At 45.6% G+C, this 19,411-nt stretch overlaps 1 protein-coding gene across 1 annotated transcript in view; it reads right to left on the bottom strand.

Annotated features, from left to right (window-relative positions):
• Nucleotides 1-1,533: 1,533 nt before the first annotated feature.
• Nucleotides 1,534-19,411, bottom strand: part of Pappa2 (pappalysin 2) — a 236,353-nt gene continuing 218,475 nt past the window's right edge. The window contains exons 21-22 of the mRNA XM_076831977.2: nucleotides 3,766-3,864; nucleotides 1,534-1,608 (exon numbers count right to left, since the gene is read on the bottom strand). Of these exons, the coding sequence (XP_076688092.2) occupies nucleotides 1,534-1,608; nucleotides 3,766-3,864 (174 nt within the window). The remainder of the gene's footprint in view (nucleotides 1,609-3,765; nucleotides 3,865-19,411) is intronic.

The raw sequence follows: 19,411 nt of genomic DNA on the forward strand, positions 1-19,411 counted from the left end.
AGGGCCAATACAGTCACTCCATGTGCTGCCCATCTATCCACCAGGAAAGGAGAAAGACAACAAAATGGACCCTAAATAGTTGAAATTCTTCTTTCTCCCACAGAGTGTCAGCCTTGCTCTATGTTGTTTCCATGGCTTGCCCAGTTGAAATCTCTGGGTCACAGGTTTTATGCACTCACTTGAATAAAATTCATTGCAGACTCCGCAATGCTCAAAGGATCCACTGTGAACTTTGGAGTCTTGGAACAAGGACCAAATTTCCTTGACTTGTTCCATCCTGTCACTCTTGGCCCTGATTTAACCTGACCTCTTACCTCTCCATGGCCTCCTTTGGCTCCTCCATCCCCACTTGTTCTTCCATCTCTTCCCATCCTTCTCCTGGGTCATTTTTAAAACATTTTCCCCTGCAAGAACAACAGCTAGTGATGTGGGTGTGCATGATGAACAGGCTTGGGGAATTCTCACAAAGAGGCCGAGTATAAAGCGTGTGGGTTTCTGTGATCCTGGTGCTCAGAGGATGAGCCCGAACACAAACTTGCTGACCGGCTGGTGGATGGCCACATTGGAATAGGCACATATGAAAGTGCAGAAAATCCAGTTGACAGTTCTGAGAAATGGGGAGCAAATACTACATTCTTTTTTGATAGATGCTTAAGAACCACACCCCAGTGGGTGTCACGCCCAACTTCCCATGCCATTTAGTGCTATCATTCCAACTCCCATCCCCTTTAAGTGGGCCCAGCTCCCAGGGCATAAAAAGTTGATTAACTGGCACCCTAGCATACAGAATCCTATCTGATCTCCCTCTCCTCCACTTCCCATTTAACCTGCCAATCCCTACACATAGAAAATGGCAGAAGAACTTGAGTGTCCTCAAAGCCTCAGCATTCATTTGGACATGAACTTCACAGCAGCATGTGTGGAACAATGGGTAATTTTCAGCTTAGTAAACAGCAAAAAATATAATATATAATATATTTATATAATTATGTTTAAATACTTATAAAGAATTATTAACTAACCTCATTATTTAAGAGAGACTACACAAAAGGAAGGGAAAGGCCAGTTTAGAGCAGACAAGCCCTGAAAGGTGACAATCCATTTGAAATGAGCATTGACAGAGTGTCCCTGGCGACTTTCCTTCTAGCATTCCGATAATGGATCACACGTTTGGTGGGGCTGAGCAGTCAGTGGGGTGCAGAGTGGGGAGTCGGGCAGGAGCTAAGGTGGGTGGAGTAGACTATTGATGGGGAGGAGGTCCTTGTTTATCTATCTGATTTCTCCTTCCTCTTTTAATCAACTTCCACTTTAAAGAAACTTTTGCCTATAATTCTTCCCTACTTGGACTAGTTGATATGTTAGTTGACACCTATAAATATCCTCTCGTGTTTCTTAACAGATGGTCCACACGCTCTCCTTCCTCCACTTGGTGACCTTTCTCCTTCACCTGCCCTGTGTTTCCTCCTGTGGAGGCCTCTCACTCTGCCTGCCTCCAGGGCAGAGGAGGGACGGGCTCAGTCCCAGGTCCCACAGTTACTGATTTTCTTCTGCTTTGGGGTCTCGGCAGGTGCACTCATCCTGGTCACAGTCAGCAGCAAATGGAATGACCTAGGGGAAGGAAAGAGAAGTTGAAATAACGGGTGTGCCTGCCAGGTGCCACATGTTTCCACTGGCTTCCACGGTTCTCACTCGGTTCTGGAGGAAGTGGGATCACAATTCAGTATCAGAGCTGGAATGAACACTCAGTCATTTCAGACCATGTCATTTCAGACAAGATCATCCTTCTTCACTTTGCTTTCTCCATACAGAGAGTGAGAAGGACAACAGAAACAGAGTGTGTGGTTTAAGTGAACTGATGGGTGTGAGATGCCCATCGTGGCCAGACACCTAAAGTGACTACTTCTAATGATACCTCGTATGTCTTACACTATTGTTTTTGTTGCTGTTAACATCGTCACAATATTCCTGTGTGATGGAGGGATTGATATTAGCTCATTCCCTCCTAGGGAAGGCAGGGCTACCTGGTTTAACTCAGGACAGTGGAAGGACTATGTGGAAAGCCAGCTCTGGAGATTGTCTCTCTGGCTCCACTCTTCAGTGCTCTTGGGGCACTAGGATCATCTTTAACATCTCTATACACATGAAGTCTTGCTCTCCTGAGCCCAGGATATGCTTTGGCATCGAGCCACCCACTCACTCTTTGTGGTGGTATTGCTTCCTTTCGTGTAATTCTCCCTTCTTTGTGCCAGGTATGGTCAAGCAAAAGTTGTCTTCTTCCTGCTTGCACTGATACCAGCAGATGAGCACCCTATTTGAGTGTCTATAACCAGCATCAAAGAGAACTGGACATTTTGGAAACAAGGTGTAAAAGATCAAAATGCATAAATGCATTCTACTGTCATGTATAACTAATTAAAACAAATAAAAAATTAATTCAAAAAAGTTAGATATTTTACCCTCTGGCCACTGGCAATCAAATGAGATAAAATTAAATAGACATATCATGTACAAGACTGGTCCAAGTACACTGGAGAGATGGGCTCGGGATTGGGCAAGTGGATTAGAGAATGGGTGGGGTTGTTTGGGGAAGTATCTCAGCATATTTGCACAAATGAAGTAAAGTGTGATGTTGTAGTCAACAGAGGGGGTGTTCCTCTACACTCCGGTTCTTGTGAGTGACAGGCACTGGTGCCCATTAAAGATAAGTCATAGGTTTGCATAGTGAGAGGGGGAGAGCTGCCTGCCTTCTTCCTCCAGAATCCAAGCTTCCTGTATAAGAAAGATGGTCTCTGTTCCCAGTTATTGTCACAAGATGGAACAGAACCAGCTGGCCTGATTTCTGACCTGTGGCCCAAGCTCTTGATCTGTTTCTCTTAGTTCAGGATTTATTGATTTTTAGAGCAAATGAGGGCCATATTGAATAGTGATATGATAAGCCCCTACATGCTCTATATTGAATAAGTTAGTTCATGCAAATGGTGAAAATAGTGCCCAGCACACAGTGAGTCAGCAAAATACATTAGCAAAGAAAGAGAAAGTGTTCAGATCCACATATAGGTGACCTTGGTAGGCGTGGCTTTATTGCAGAGACAGGTACAAGGAAAGAAATAATTACTGCATTTTTCTGATTCATCAAGCTCGCCAGCTAGCTTCAAATATCTTCAGAGCACTTGGATTTTTACCTATTTTATTATAAAATTTCAGCCTATTTAATTTTATAGACTTCACTTGAGCCTGTCTATAAATTTAACAGAGCCAAGCATAACAGCGATCAGGGGCATCAAATAGGGGATTACGACTATGGTCTGGTTCAGAGAGCACTCCAGGTGGTGTTCAGCAGCCGATGAACATGTTCCTGCAATACCGCTGTATGATGCCATCTGACTATTAATTTAATTATGAAGATGAATGATAGAGGGGAAGCACTTCACTGGTAACCCAGTATCCTTAAGGGCTAGAAACCATTGTTTTCCCTGCCTATAGAAGAATTTCCCCAGACAATGATGAGCAGATATGAGACTTTCATTAGAAAAAGCATTGCATTTATGATTGACAATTTAAAGGACTGGTGTTTTCTAAGACCCTATACTAAAGACTGTTACCCTCAATCTTGTCACTTTAGACATTCCAATGTTTATAACTTCTGACGTCATTATCATTCTCTTAGGGATTAAAAATCAAGTCTGCTGCACTGTGAAGCAGAGCTGGCCAGAGAACCTGCCTTCCTTCCACTGTCCCCATGCTGACCCAGGCACCCTCACGTACCTTTTTGGAGGAGAGTGTAGAAGAGCAGCAGTCTCCTCCATCATAGTGGCAGTAGGCCCGGTTGTTGATCGTGTCACACCAACCATCTGCTTGAAAAGGCTGTAAGGAGGCTGAGGTCAGAGTCCAGTGCGGTTTTGCTATCTCTGACCCTGTTTCCCACTCCTCAACCCCAGCCCCCCATGGAGCTCCAGAGAGACTCTGGATGAGCACCTAAGGAGCAGGACACATCCTCAAGAGGTGGAAAAACCTTGAGATAAGACCATCGGGCCTAAGAAATTGTCAGATTTCTCTTGCAGAACCTGCTCCTGGCCTACTGTAAGGTCTGGGATGCTCATTAAATTCCTTGATCAACTTTTTTGCCTTCTTATAAATACTAGGTCTTTATAATATGTGATTACAAAAAGGTTCACACATTTTAGCTTTGTTGACCTCAGAAAAGTTCTGTGTATTAGACAGGATTCGCTTTTAAAGTCCCACTTTGTCAGTGAGAAACCAGGGGTGTATAGAGATGATAGGAATCATCTGGTCACACAGCTGGCAGCTGGGCTCAGGCAGTGCTTGGCACATAGCTTGGCTTTCTGCAGCTCCTCCCACCTTGAGGACCACAATCCCTGGCCTGTCACCTGGTGCACTCAGGACTGGTGCTTAGAGACTCTAGCAGTCCTTGGGTGTTCTAAAGACTGCAATGATGTCTGTCCAGAGTGCAGTGGTCCTAGGGTTGAGGACACCAGGGCTAGCACAGGAATGTTCCCACACACACAGACACCTGATGCCCAGCAGCTTGGCCCAGGGTTAGAGCAGAGAAAGTGAAACTGTTTCACTAACTCCTTTTACTGCTGCCAGTTAACAGGAACCAAAATGGGAAAGGGGCCCAGAAGAAACCAGAGTTAATGGACTGTTTCACCCCCGAAGGGAATGTGTGATAAGAACAGCAACGAGCAGTTACAAATAGCTCAGCAGCCCACAACTGCCTCTCCAGGGAACCACCTCTGAGGGGAGCACGGCCCACAGCACCCTGGGCAGCAGGCAGGCAGCCCACCTTCTCAGGTGCAGCGGCTGCTCACTGTCCTGAGCTCACACCCAACTGTAAAGCCTCAGTGCGCATCTCGCACACAAACTGTTTGGGTCACAAAACTCTGGGATTCTAAGGTCACCTCCCAGTTTCCATGTTCAAATCACTTTCTCTCCCCGTGGCCTCCCTAAATGTCAAATAGAAGGATTATTCCCTGTTTCACTGGGCTTTGATGAGATAGATCACTGAACTCAGAAATGATCATTAAATAATTTTCAGCAATTGAGCTATGTCAGAACAGACTCGTCCCAGCGATTACTTCAACATTTTGATGTATTCTGTGGGGCCCTGAGCTTATTTGCACAGCCCATTCCAGATGCAGACCGGGTTGCCAACCTCTGCAAAGCTGCTGAGCGTGTGTGGAGCACAACAGCTGCTGCACATCTGTATGGCAATGTCAGCGGAGAGCAGGAAGTGAGAATGAATTCTGTTTTCAACACAGGGCGCTCTGGGATGCAAGACAAAGATTCCGAGATGGGCGTTTGTCTTTAACACTGGAGCCTGTCCCTCCAGTCCTGGAGAACTAGGACTAAATGTACATTCAGGTCTTGGGTAAAAACTTGCAGCCAAATAATCAGAGTTAAAATACAATTGGCACATCCTGTGGATGCTCTTGGATCCTCCTGGGAGGACCAGATATCTGCTGAGATTCCCCGGAGTTTCCTAGGCCTTTTTCAAGTGTTTAGAGAATATTTTTCTCATCTAACACTACATCTGTTTCTTCTCCTCCTACCTGGACTGACACATTGACAAAACTTCATCTGTTCCTTTTTTTCTTTTCCATGTAATTTTCTATAAAAATTTAAAGAACATCCAAAACACTTTTCTTATACACATGTAAGTATGTTCTTCACATGGAGAATTAAAAGTGGGTCTAAAGATGTCTTCCTTTTCATAAAAACAACCTTCACTTTGAATGGGTTGAGTAAGGAATGCTGAGAAATCTTGATTTGCAGAGGCCTCACCACAGAGGGCTTCTTATCGCAAGAACACTAGGGAAGGTATTTTGAAAAGGGCAGTCATGGTCAATGTGAGCTTTTCTATGTCCCATTGGACTTCTACTGTGATGACCCCAAATGATTTCTAGAAGCTCCTTCTTTTCAACTTTTAAATGATCATTTGGGAAGAGAAGAAAATTTATGAAAAGGAGCAGAAATACAGAGAAAAGGTTGAAAAGACCCATGTATTTAATGTACTCTATACCTATTAGAATTAATTGCTCCTCCCCAATCTGCCAAAATCAACCACTCCACCCTCAACAAACAGAGTCTGCTATGGCAACATGTGCCTGGGATGCTTGACAGCTTGAGTACAAAGTTACAATGGAAAACTAGGAGGGAAAATGACTAATTGATCCAAAGTTTGAAAGCCTCTGAAGACTGGATGTAGAGTAGGAGATTCCAACCTCAGTGACTGCAAGGTGTCGGATCTGGGCCACCACTGCTCCCAGGAAACGTCCCGAGGGAGGGTCCTGGGCTTGCTCTCTAGGCACACTGTGTACGTGGCTGAGTTTTGCCACACAAACATATGCTCACTTTTTCCCATAACACCAGTGCATTTTTCAAATACCTGAAGCTTATTCTTTATGGGCCCCTTTTCCATTTTTATTTCAATTATCTTGATAAAAGAAAAAATGTTTAGGAAATACCTGCTTATCTGCCTTTTAACCACTGAGAGTACACATAGCCATCAACACAAGACTGTTATTTTCACTGCACAGGAAAGCTCTCCTATTTCCTAAATGTGCCTCCTTAACACACACACACACACACACACACACACACACACACACACACACCCTTCAGGTCTGATTGATCTTTGAGGTAAACATTCAAGCCCTTAGAATTATAACTCATTTAAATATCTAAATCTCAGAGACAGCCTGGGCTGCCCTTCTTGTGGGGCATGGGCTTCAGGAGACCTGTCTCAATTGTCAAAGGAAGGCCTGTCATGCCAGCCTCCAGAGTTAGCAGTGTTCTAGGACGTCAAGGTGGCCAAATGGATGGCTGTGTGTGAATCACGGTGCACTTGCAGGAAAGGCTCTCTGTCCACACCACCTGTACCACTTTGGAAACTTCCCAGATGTGCACATAATTTCGTCTTTATGTATTAATGCTATTCCCACAGCAGAGCATCCTTATAACAGAGCAAGGGCAGCCTCTTTGGCCCAGTGGCAGTTCCTGTTTTAAAGCTTCTTTGCCATAGGGTGAGGGCAGAGATGGTGTCCTCTGTGATGCCTGTGGTTGTAGCTATTCATTTAATCTCTCTATGTTCTTCACTCTGTGCCTACATGGGCGAGGTACTAATATGGAGACACGGAGATAATTAAAACATACTTCTGCCCCTTGAGGAAACCCACTGTAAGAAATTTTAGCTAAGTGTGGTAGCTCAGATCTATCATCAAGAAGTGGAGAAAACTTAAATGGGGTCTTGGGGGTGGAAGAGTCTGCTATCAGAGGTTGGTTCTGCCTAGGGCTGGGAGATTCTGAAGAGGAGGCGGTCTAAGAGGGAGGAGAGGATGAAAATAGAGGGGCAGGGAGAGTCCCAGGCTGCCCATCCCAGAGCCCACCCTCAGGGAAGCTCCTCAAACTTTGATTGGCTAATAAAGCCTCCCTTACTCGAATCGGACTAAGGGCATTTTTCTTCCACATATTGCAATAGCACTGGAGACCACACTGAGGTTTTAGGAAGGCCACCTGCCCTTCAGACCTTCTGCTCTGCTCACTTACAGGGTGGGATCTCAGCCAAAAGGAACTGTCTCCCTGTAGGTAAGGTGTGGGGGGGGGGGGGGGAGAATCCTGTTCTGTTAGTCAGGGAGTGTTTCAGACAAGGAGAGGTTAAGCATATCTTCACCTGATGCCAAACACCAGTTTTTCTATCCAACTTCCCAATTTTGAGAGTAACAAATCAGACCCACATCCATTTCTTCACTGGGCTACAGCAGGCCCCAAAGAAGCCCTTTTCCAAAGTGGCCGTGGCACGGCACCTGGAGGAGCCCTTGCAGCAGGACGAAGCTCTAGGTACAGTAGATGAATCTGAGCACTACTTCCCTTTTTCTTCAGTGCTTCAGTGAATGGTGACATTCTGTCTGATTGCCATTCTCCTTCTCATCCCATATGGGTTGAATATTCATGTTCCCAAACTTGTGTTGATGCAATTGCCATTGCAACAATATAAAGAAGTGAGGAGTTTTAAGAGGTAATTGGGCATGGAGATTCTTCTTCATGAAGTGTTGTGGTTTGGATATGAGGTGTCTCTCAAAGCTCAGGTGAGACAATGCAAGAAGGTTCTGAGGTGAAATGACTCAAGTATTAAAGTTGTATCCTGATTGGTGGGAAAATTCACTGATGTGGATTAACTGGGTGAAAATTGTAGGCAGGTAGCCTGATTGGAGAAGGCAGGTCAAGGCAGGTGGGCCTTTATTTTGTCTCTGGACAACAGAGCTCCCTCTACGTCCTGATGCCACGTCACGAGCCTGCTTTCCTCCACCGCGCCCTTCCACCAGGATGTGCTGCCTTACCGGGGCCCAGAGCTAGGAGTTGACCATCTATGGACTGAAACCTCTGGAACCATGAGCCAAAATTAACTTTTCCTCCTCTACTTTGTTCCTGTCAATTCTTTTGGTCACAGTGAAATAAAGCGAACTAAAACATGAAGAGATTAATGCTTTTATCAAAGGAAAGAGCTCCTCATGAAGGACACATTTGCCCTCTCCCTTGCCCTACCCTACCTTCTGTTACCCTTCTACCCCTGCCATGAGTAAGCCTCACCAGATGCTGGCCCCTTGACTTTGGATTTCTCAGCTACCAGAAAAGTGAGCCAGTAAATTTCTGCTCATTTTAAATTTCCTTGGCTCAAGTATTTTGCTGTAATAGCACAAAACAGACACCATGTTTCCGCCTACTGCGTCTGTCCTGCCTGGGCTTCCTACCCAAAGACAGCAAAAAATATAAAAGGGGGAGTCCTATTACAGGACCTCTCTTAGGATCTCAGGCAAAACTTGGGAGACCTTGGGGGGCCTTCAGGGACACTACTTGCTTCTCAATAAGACAGAAAATCACAAGTGCTGGCAGTGATATGGAGCAAAGGGAATCCTTGCTTACTTTTGGTAAGAATGTAAATAGTACAAGCATTGTGAAAAATAGCATGGATGGAGGCTCCTCAGCATGCCACAGGGACACAGGCCCATCAGTGACCACAGCAGCACAACTCACAACAGCCAGGCTATGAAACCAGCCCAGGTGCCCATCAACAGATGAACTGATAAAGAAAATGTGGTGATATACACAATGGAGTTTTACTCAGTCATAAGGAGGAATGAAATGATGGCATTTTCTGGCAAATGGATGGACAGCATCATGCTAATTTAAATAAGCCAGACACGGAAAGTTGAGGGTCAAGTGTTTTCTCTCATAAGTGGAAGCTTAGAGCAAAAGAAGGGGGGAGGGGAGCAGATCCCATGAAGACCCAGGGGAGATCAGTGGAGTAGAGAAAGGGGACTGAGGAGGAGGAGGGGGACAGGAAAGGAACAAATTGCAGAATTAAACTGACAAACTTATGCAATGAATGTACAACAGTCAATTCCAACTTTATGTATATCTATAAAGCACTAATTAAGAAGTGGAAGACCAGTAGAATAGAAGAAGTGGAAAGGGGGGTGGGAGGAGGCGGGGGAAGAGGATGCACTGAGGAATGAAATGGAGCCAATTATATTCCATGCATGTATGATTATGTCAAATGGACCCCACTATTATGAATAACTACAGTACACTAATTTAAAATTTTCAAATAGAAATAGAACTATCATACAATCTAGCAATCCCACTACTGGGTATATATCCAAATGAGATGAAATCATTATGTCAAAGAGAGTTGTCTCCCCTGCACCCCAAAGGGACATAGATAAATGAAATTCTAAGAATAGATGAGCCTTGAAGACCTTCATTTTATAAACGATGAAATGGAGTCTTAAAAAAGTGAACTGTCTTGTGTTTAAGGATAATTAGTGGCAAACCTGGGAACAGAGCCAATTCCTTCGTTCCTGGTCTGGTGTTCTCTCTGTGATGCCATATGAACACTATCTGATGATTTCACTATGCATTTATTTTGTTGGGAACAAAGGGCAACTTAACTTCCTTTGGTGTCTCTACAAAGGGGATTTAGAAATCATTACAAGTTTGATATGAGGTACTCCCCAAAACCTCCTGTGTTAATGCGGGAGGTAAAATGATGGCATTGTGAGGGTTTTAACCTTATCAGTGGGTTAATCCATTTGATGGATTAATAATATGGATGGACTACCTGGCAACAACTGCAGGCAGGTGGGGTGTGACTGAAGTAGGTCACTAGAGGAGGAATACTTTTGGGGTTTATATTCCTCCCTGGATCCTAGCTCTATTTCTTATTCCAAGTCACCATGAGCTGAGGAGCTTTCTTCTACCACACCCTTCCACATGATGCTTCCCTCACCTCAGGCCCAGAGTGATGAAGTCAGATGACTATGGAGCAAATCTCTGAAATCATGAGCTCAAAATAATCATTTTCCCCTCTAAATTGTTCTTGTCAGACTTTAAAAAAATTACCTTTATTTTACTTATCTATCTACTTATTTTTTATGTGGTGCTGAGGATGAAACCCAGGGCCTCACACATGCTAGGCAAGTGCTCTACCACTGAGCCACAACCCCAGCCCCTTGTCAGGTATTTTGGTTGTGGTGAATAACACATACATGGGGCATTTGTGCAAAATGAATCTAGCAATCCAACACAGAGACAAAGAAAAATCATAATCTCAGTTCCCCTGGGGCTCACAGCCTCATTTCTCTTTTCCTCAGTTGTGGGTCTAGTTTTATCCCAAATAAGCTCCCTGGCACTCTAGTTTCTCTGAGGCATGGGACTTGGTAGACCCATCGGTCTCTAGAGACCCATGTCTCCAGGAAGAAGCAACATTGGGCTCCACGCACATCAAGAGCTGCTTGCAACCCAGAGCATTACTTCTGGGCCTCAGAGTGCTAAAAGCTGGTGCTGGCTGCTCACTGCAGTCCTTTGAGGGAAGGAAGGGATGGCGCTCTTGCACTTTTCCAGGGCTCACCCCATGGGATGGAAACATCTCATAAAGTCATATCTTTGGGTTTGCTACCATCTTGGAAAACATATGATTAAAATAGATACCTTGGAGTAGATTGGGCAGGAATATTTCTTTACCTACAACTTCCTCTGGAATATCTCATGCATCTTCCTGGATCCAAAGATTTTCCTGTCTCCTGTTTCTATGGTATAGTTCATGTAGGTGCATTACCGAACTTCATAGTCCATCAATCAAAGGCTCAGGCTATACTATCCAAATACACTATCAAAGGCCTCTAGTTCAGTGCCTGATGTAGTATTTTTTCAACAGATAAATTAATAGGATTGCCCTGTTTGAAGGGGGAAGTTAACTTCATCATGAAGCAGGAATACTCTTTATGTCCAGACCCCTTCCTTTCCATTATTCCTCTACTGTTAGAAAATCTGCTAGGCATGCTGCTCTATAAGAATTACATAATTTAGACTCAGGTATACTTTTAAGGGCATCTGGCACTTTTCTTCTTATTATATTTACTTTTTTTTGTGTGTTTCTGGGAATGGAATCCAGATATACAGCTACATCCTAGCTCCTCTTTCTTCTTATAAACATAGACACCGTGCACACTGCAGCTGAGAAAGATTTGTATACATATATCTCTAAATAATGTATATATATGCAGATTTGTATATTTCTACTAGGTACAGAGTATTGTATTTATCCATTTATGGAAGTAGAAAGAAATCGTAGAATACACCATCTGAAAGTTCTCCCTCTATAAACCATCTAAAAATGCTGAATAAAATTTAACAACATTCCCTTGGTTCTACAGCTGGGATCTTAAGAAAGGAAGGGAAACTCCCGAGGGACCCAAAACAGAAAGAGAGGAAAAACTAGAGCAGAAAGAAGGCAGCAAACCAGGGCTAGCCTGGGAACGTTTGCAAATCTGTAATCAAGGAACAGAGGACTAGGTTTTTGCCCTTGCAAGGCGGAGAATTATAAGTTACTTGGCTGATATTTCATATGGAGACTCTGCGAGGACTGATAGGGAATGCCACAGTCATGCTATGCTGCACAGGTTGGCTGGCTCACTTGGGAGCTAGGAAATCTGCTCATCGGCCCCAAAGTCTTCATGACTCAAATCCAGGCCTTGGCTAAGTCATTAGTTGCTAAGATGCCAAGGACTTCTGGGTTACAAGCTGACAGGTGAAACTGCAGAATATCTCCTTGAAGGCCAAAGGTCAATTGTGCAAACAGCTATAAGCAAAAGTAGTTGAAAGAAGGAAAATGAGGACATACGCACTTGTTGGACAGGGGAGGGTGCAGACGTGAGGTCTGGTCTTGGGGTCTGCGGAGGGTTTCTGACCCACATGCAGTTGTGCAGCTTCTTTAAGAGGGATCCAACCTCCACTTGTGCTATATGCCCGACCCACAAAGATGGCAAAAGTGTATCTTTCAGGGGCCGAAGGCAAAGCCTGATTGGGATCAGCTCTCCTGTGTCTGACACTAGGACCAGAGCAAAGTCCTGAGGGGTGCAAATGATAGTCACTGGAAAAACAGGTGAGATGAATTGAGATGGAAAAAGAAAAGCAAAGAAAACGAGATTGAGTGACTTCCTTTACCTGCCATGTTTCCATCTCCTTCAAGGTGCCCAGAGCTTAACAGCTTCTGCCCAGGAAAACACCAAGACCTAGACGTGTGCTAGTTGGACCATTGTAGAGTCCAGCCCCGCTCCTTTCCAACTACCAGAATCTGGGCAAGTTACGTAGACCCAAGCAACATCCTCGTGAGAAGATGAATAACACCCCTCACAGGACTGCTGTGAACCTATGAAGGAGTGAATGTCCGCGCCTGCCCCACAGTAAGCCCAGTACCTCATGGCTTCTTGAAGGCGGCAGGAGTCTGCCATCATGCTAGCCATTGCACCAGCCATCACAGGTTGGTGGGAAAGTTCTCTGCATAGACTCTGGTCAGAAAAACTTCAAAACTCTAACACCTTAGAGTCAAAACCGTCGGTGTGCTCATCCCTGAGAGCCTCCTGCCCATGCCCTGTCACCACAAATGCACATCTGAGTGGGAAAGGGATGAGGGAAGTGGGCCTGAGGCATGTGAGAACAGACACGGGCCTTCCTAGCTTCCAGAAACTAGGCACTCCTCAAAATCAGAGTGGTGACCTGCACATACTAGCCTCTGAAAAACCCCAAACCATTACAGGTACTTCTTCTATGACATGTGCCACAGAAAAGCAGGAAGGTGAGGAGAATCCTGGGGGCTGATTTTCCAGGCAAAATGAACTTCCTCACAGCCCTTTTATTTAGCTGCAAATAAAGCTGCAGAGTCACATAGACTGTCCACCTTAAGTCTCAGGACACCAATCTGTGTCCCACCTACCTGTCCTCTAGGCCCAACATGGCCCAACCCGAGTGAATTGTGCCTACCCCAAGGCATGGGAGAAGTGGAGGGGGGACAGAGATACAGTTGCGAAAAACGAGATGGGCAGGGGAATTTTTAGGTGGGGTCTGCGTACATCTGTGCCAGGGAACGTTGGCTCAGTCAGAACCTCCACTAGGTCCTGCATAAGCCATGGCAAGTGCCACCTGCCCCTCTGTCGAGAGCCACCGCATCAGCCACCGGGACTAGGGAAGGTGTCCTGGCCTTCTGATGGCCCAGAGGCCTCAGTGAGGTAAAGTGCTCAGGACCTCTTGCCCTGCCCCTCTCCCCTCTGGCCACCAAGACAGCATAGAAACCTCTGCAGGCTGTGGGTGCTCCCTGGGCTGGATTCCAGCCACCCTGTTTATTCCTTCACTCTGAGTCACTATGTGGCCTTCTGCATTGAACCTCAACTCCACGTCTTAAACAAACAAAGCCACCAACAAAACCTTCCCCTCCTTTCCATCAGGTCACTGGTACACTCAATCCAAATTCTACAAAGGACCCAGGGTCTCTGTCCTTTGCTGTCAAAATCTTACTTCATGGTAGCCTCATCTCCCTCCTTCTGGAACCACAGAACCACACTTCTCAAAAAGCTGTCCAGCAACAACCTCTGGGACCCCAGAGAATGGCGTTCACGGTGCAGTAGAGTCTGAGCCTGGACTCCCTCAGGAATGAGCAAGGACACTCTATCTCCCCTTGCTGGTGTCTCCAGTGTGGGTGGGTGGGCCTCTTTGTTCTCAGAACTTCCTTGTCTTGCTTTCACAGCCTGCATGGTGGGCATAGGTGGCTGCAAGGTGGCCTGACACAGTCTTGCTCCAGCACACCTGGCTTTCTTCTTTAAAAGAGCAATAGCTTAGCAATTGTCTGCTTGGGGACATTTCTGACTCCTCTCCAGCTAAATGGAGCCAGCCTACTTGATTTCCAGGTCAGAGACAGAAACCTGGAATGCAGGAGGTTCCAACTCTGCAGGGACCAAAGGAAAGAGTGCTTCTTTGTTGTCCTGCTCTCTGTTTCCCTGCTTCCCTCAGCAGGAAGCGCTGTGCGCAAGCACAGCTCCCAAACCAGTCAGTGTCTAATGAACACTTGGAGCGCATCTGGTGGAGTTGCCTCAGAATTGACTCTGTAAACTAAGAAGTGAGAACTTTTCCCACTCTTCTTGCCTTTCCCCCAAGATTAGGTCACCTTTCCCCAATCTTGTTCTCTAACTGCCGCAAGTATTTGTTCTAGCAATTACTGACCTTAAAGTATCACCTGAAAATAGCTTAGCTGACCTTCCAGAAATAGGCTCACATAGGCGTTTAACAGATACCAAATTTAAAGATCCAGACCAACAAGACAGAGCAGAATCTCAGGCCACCATAGGCACCAAGCTGATTGGAGCAGGACCTCCTGTGCCTGCCCTCCGTCACCTCCTAAACAGTCACGCCTTGGCCACTCCTCTGGGCCCTGCACCAGTTGTCTTGTGTGGAACATTTAGTGGTACCTGCTCTGCTCAAGAGCTCACATGGTTCTGGAAGGAAAAGGGGAGGCTGGGATGAGAGAAAACCTGTAGCTGGGACAAGAGCAGGGAAGGCAGGTGGACCCTGGCAAGGATGGAGCCTCTAGGGACTCCTGGGTCCTGCAGGCACCTGCAGCCTGTACTTCCCTCTGCTCTGTCTGCTGGTTTTTTGGCCTGCCTTCAGTTTATGGCAGGTTGAGGCAGGACCCAGCTGGCCACCGGAAGTCCCACCACGGCCCCAACCTTCGTGCTCTCCACCCACATCACACTAACATGCCTGCCGGGAAGCTCGGCATTTCTTGGCTCCTGAGCTTCCAGAGCTGTGGTGGAAGGTGCCCAGGGTGGGTACGCAGACGGTGGGAGGAAACACGGTATTCACTGTTTGGTTTACTACTTTTCTTGGCCTTTCTGCCGCTTGCTGAGTATTTTTTTCTTTCTCAATCTCTCTCATCCTCTCCCTCCTTCCACCTCTCCCTTTTTCTCCCTCTGTCCCCCTCTCAGTAGCCAGATGCTCTGGGGAAACCGTGAGGAGAAAGCCGAGACTCCCAGGGCCAGAGAAGTTTCGGAACCAGAGCAGCTGGCGAAGGCCTTCCAGGCCACGGCCACAGCCCACTCTCTCAGAAGTGTTCACCAGGTGGACCTGCGCCCTCGGCTCTTGGGCTTCATCCGTGTTCATGGGATGTAGCTCAGGGCACTTGTCTCCCTTCCCCACTCCCTTTCACATATAAACAGTGCATATGGGCATACATATGTGCTTACATTAATGTATGAATATACACCAGTATACATGCATAGTACATATATGACACACATTGATGTTTCCTCTCATACATGTGAGACATATATATGAGTAGCAATTACTAATACATAATTATATTACACACAACAAACATTTTTTATACACACTCACCCATACGCACACACACACAATTTCTCAGGAAGTTTCAGGTACAGGGAGCAAACCTGCAGGTAAAACTTTTTATAAAATATAAACCATCATGTAGAAGCAAAGCACTATCCTTTTATTTCCTATGTGCACAGTCAGGCCTGCGCACATGATCTCACTGAATCCCCGTAATGGCCCGTTGGGGTAGGTACCATTATCTGGCTATGTTCTAGAGGGAATGTCCAAAAACTGGAGCTGTAAAGGAATGAGTCTGAAGACAGGAGGTGGAGCCACTCTCTGATGCCCAGGCCTGACCTGCCCATGCTGCCTCCAGCTTTGTAAGTGACATTCTCCACTTTGCCTCTCAGTCCTGCTCACCTGGGCAAGCTCACTGACACCACTGGCAGAAGGCAGCCACCCTCTGTCTCAGGAATACTCAGTATCACAGAAATATGTAAGTGTATCACATCAGACACGAAATGGCAAACAGCTCGTGAGAGCCAGGCCCAGGCTCCTGGCTAGATTCTGGGATTCCTGCCCCATACATACTTAGAGCGTCTCATGCACAAGGGACCAGTAGATTTCATGCATAATGCAGTCTATACATTAAAGAGGCTTCTGTGGGACAAGCACTGAGTAGGACCGAACTCTGACATGTGAGACAGTGGAGAAGAGTCTCTCCTGTGGTTCTAGGCAAATGGAGGGAAAATTCCCAGAGTCACTGATGTCACCAACGCTGAGAGCTACAGAAATGCCGAAAGGGAAGAAGGCGCTTTTTGGAAGAGCTTTATGGAGTGCTCAGGATTAGGCCTAATCTTTGAAGGATGAATAGGATTTGGGCTGAGAAGTGGGGAGAATAATCCCCCCAGGAAGGCCAAATACCAGCCAAGAGTTGAGATGAGAAAAGAAAAGATATATTTGTGGTTTTCTGCTTTGAGTGTTGGCAATCCAAGTTTGGAACTCAGTCAAAATCTCTATCCAGGAGAATTCGGTCCATATCCTAAAGACAACAAGGAACAACTGAAGGTGATTGTTTGTTTATTTTTTTGAACAGAAGAACATGACAAAGTTATGCTTCAAAGGTTGACTCCAGGGACAATGTAGGGAAGGTTCAACAGAGAGCTAGAGGGCCCCAGAGCAGGAAGAAGTTGATTTCAAGCAACATAAACTGAGAACAGAATTGGCTGTCTGTGACAGAATAGAAAGGGCAAACAGAAATGGCATTAGGGAGGAAGGTTGATGGTACTGGGTGAGTGGTTATATTTGGGGAGAAGATGGGTAGACATGAAGGTTAATGACATTTTGACTATTTAAATCATGATATGGTTTTCTCAAAAAATTTGCTCATTGTAAAGCTAGAAAGAATCTACCACCATCCAAGGCCTGAGCCACAGGATGCCGATCAAGATCAGGGAGCAAGTGTGTCCTAGCTCACAGTGAGAGGCTGCATACATTTTCTTTTCCCACATAAACGTAGAGGGTCTCAGCACATTTCTTTCCTGCCTGATTTCCAAGCTTTCTCCACAACTTAGACACAACTATTCTATCACCCCCAGCAACACCAGGCCCACTTGAGTTAAGGAATGACAAGAGGGGGGTATCATGTTTATTCTCCAGTATTTTCTTGCCAATTGTCTTGTTTCTTTTAGCCTCCGTCTAGTTTTCAGATCTTGTATCTATGGACAATTCAATTTGTGTGGCTGATTATTGTGGCTGTCATCCCCAGGATGTCATGCACTCAGGTTGTCAGCCTGCCTGTTCTGTTCTCACTAATTTGTTGATCCATCCAGAATCGCTTTCACCCACATGGAACCTATTCTCTGCACAAGTGTCTCATTCGCATTTCCTTTCCTCTTGCTTGTCTGTGTACCTTATGCTCTCATCTGCTGACCAAAGCATCTGACTCCTGAGTCTCTGACCCTCACTAGGCAGGGTTCACTGGAACACCTCTTTCCCTTCTACCTCTGGCCTAAAGCTTACTAGAGAGGTGTCCTAATAGGTGGTCAGCCCCCCATGTTCCTCTCTTAGGTTTTTTAAAAAGACTTTCATTTCTAGTGTATAGTTCATTTATTTGTTTCTCTGGTTTTAGACTTCCTACCAGTTTAAAAACACAGATTGGAGAATCAGGCTACCTGGGTTCACTAACTGGCCCTGTGGTTGCTAGCTCGGGAACTTGGGAAGTCAAGTACCTATTGGCCACTCAGTTTCCTCTTCAGTATGACAAGATTGGTTATAAAGGTAATAATTCCTCACCATGTGCACCTTGCATACAGTAAGCACTCAGTAATGTTATTAATTATACCATGTAACCGCAGCTACTTCACCTCGCCCCCATGAGCAACAGCCTGGAACCTCTGGATATCAGTGGTTCCTCGCTTGTGAAAGCAGAGCTATCAGATAATCTAGTCATTCTTCCCCTTTTAACTATGCTCTGTAACCCAGCAAATCTCACCACTTAACTTGCCCAGTTATGGGATAGAATGACCACATGTAACGCGGCTGCAGGGCAAGCAGAGAATCTCTGCAAACCTTCCTGAAGCACACAGCATAAGCCCAGGGTTTTGCTGTTGGTAATTGAGGGGCAGCAGCAATGCTGAGCCACAGCTGGTCTCTTTCCCTGGTTTCTCCTTCTCATCCATCATCCCTACCTGTGCTGAACTCCCCACCCCAGGATCAGCTTACCCATCCCCACCAGCTGACTGCACCTTCTCCTCCTCCCGAGGAAAGCAGGTGTTGTACTAGGAGCCAATGACTAATGTATGTATATATATATATATATAACTAAATAAAAAATATCAAGGCAAAATGAAACTTCAATTGTGAGAAGCTTGGTACTTTATGAACCACACTGAGCAGACAAGTATTTGAGGGAAAAATGAGAACATACATAGCACCCCAAAATGACCTAGTGGAGGTAGAGATCTGGTAAACAGAATTGGAAAACCCAACTCTAATGAATGGGCATTTTTTGCGCAGGTGAAGTGAGAATGAGCAGAATACATGAATTTATCAATTGATCTATTTTGCTGATTCACCAACCCACAATGTTCAAAGCTCCCACCTGAAAAGAGAGGCACGAGGAACACAGGCAGGCCAGCTCTCCTCCCCAGCTCCCGGGCTGCTCTGGATAGGTCTGGCCCTCAGGCTGGGCACATGGGGCATGAAACCAGGACAGGGGAGAGAGGGCCAACCTGGCCACCCCCTCCTTAGCTACAGTGCCATCGGGGTCACATGTAGTTCCAAAGGCAGAGACCATTTCCAGAAATCTAATGCATTTCAGACATGCACCACCAAGTTTCATATTTCTCACATTAGAAAGACTTCGGTTGAATTTAATCTCATTTTTAATTAGTCCTCACATCGCCTGGTGAGGTAGATTAATATGATTATCCATATTCCACTGATGGGGAAAATGAGACAAAGGGGACAAAGGTCACTTGGGGAATGAGCAATACAGGCAAAAATTAAACTTAAGCGTTTTAAATTTCCAAACCAGCACAGGAGAGGACATTGGGGAGTAGGGCTCATCTCAGTTTGTTCAGGGTCTTCCACGTCTGCAGAATACACATTCAATTTACTACTTGGTGTCTCTGATTAAAAAATAAAGTAAAAAGCAAAGCACTACTTCTAGCTCTGAACCCCAATATTCCCTATTTAATGCATAAGGAAGTGACCAAAAAATACATGACAAGAA

The sequence above is a fragment of the Callospermophilus lateralis genome, chromosome 13 (genome assembly GCF_048772815.1).
Source record: "Callospermophilus lateralis isolate mCalLat2 chromosome 13, mCalLat2.hap1, whole genome shotgun sequence".
NCBI classification, from domain to species: domain Eukaryota; kingdom Metazoa; phylum Chordata; class Mammalia; order Rodentia; family Sciuridae; genus Callospermophilus; species Callospermophilus lateralis.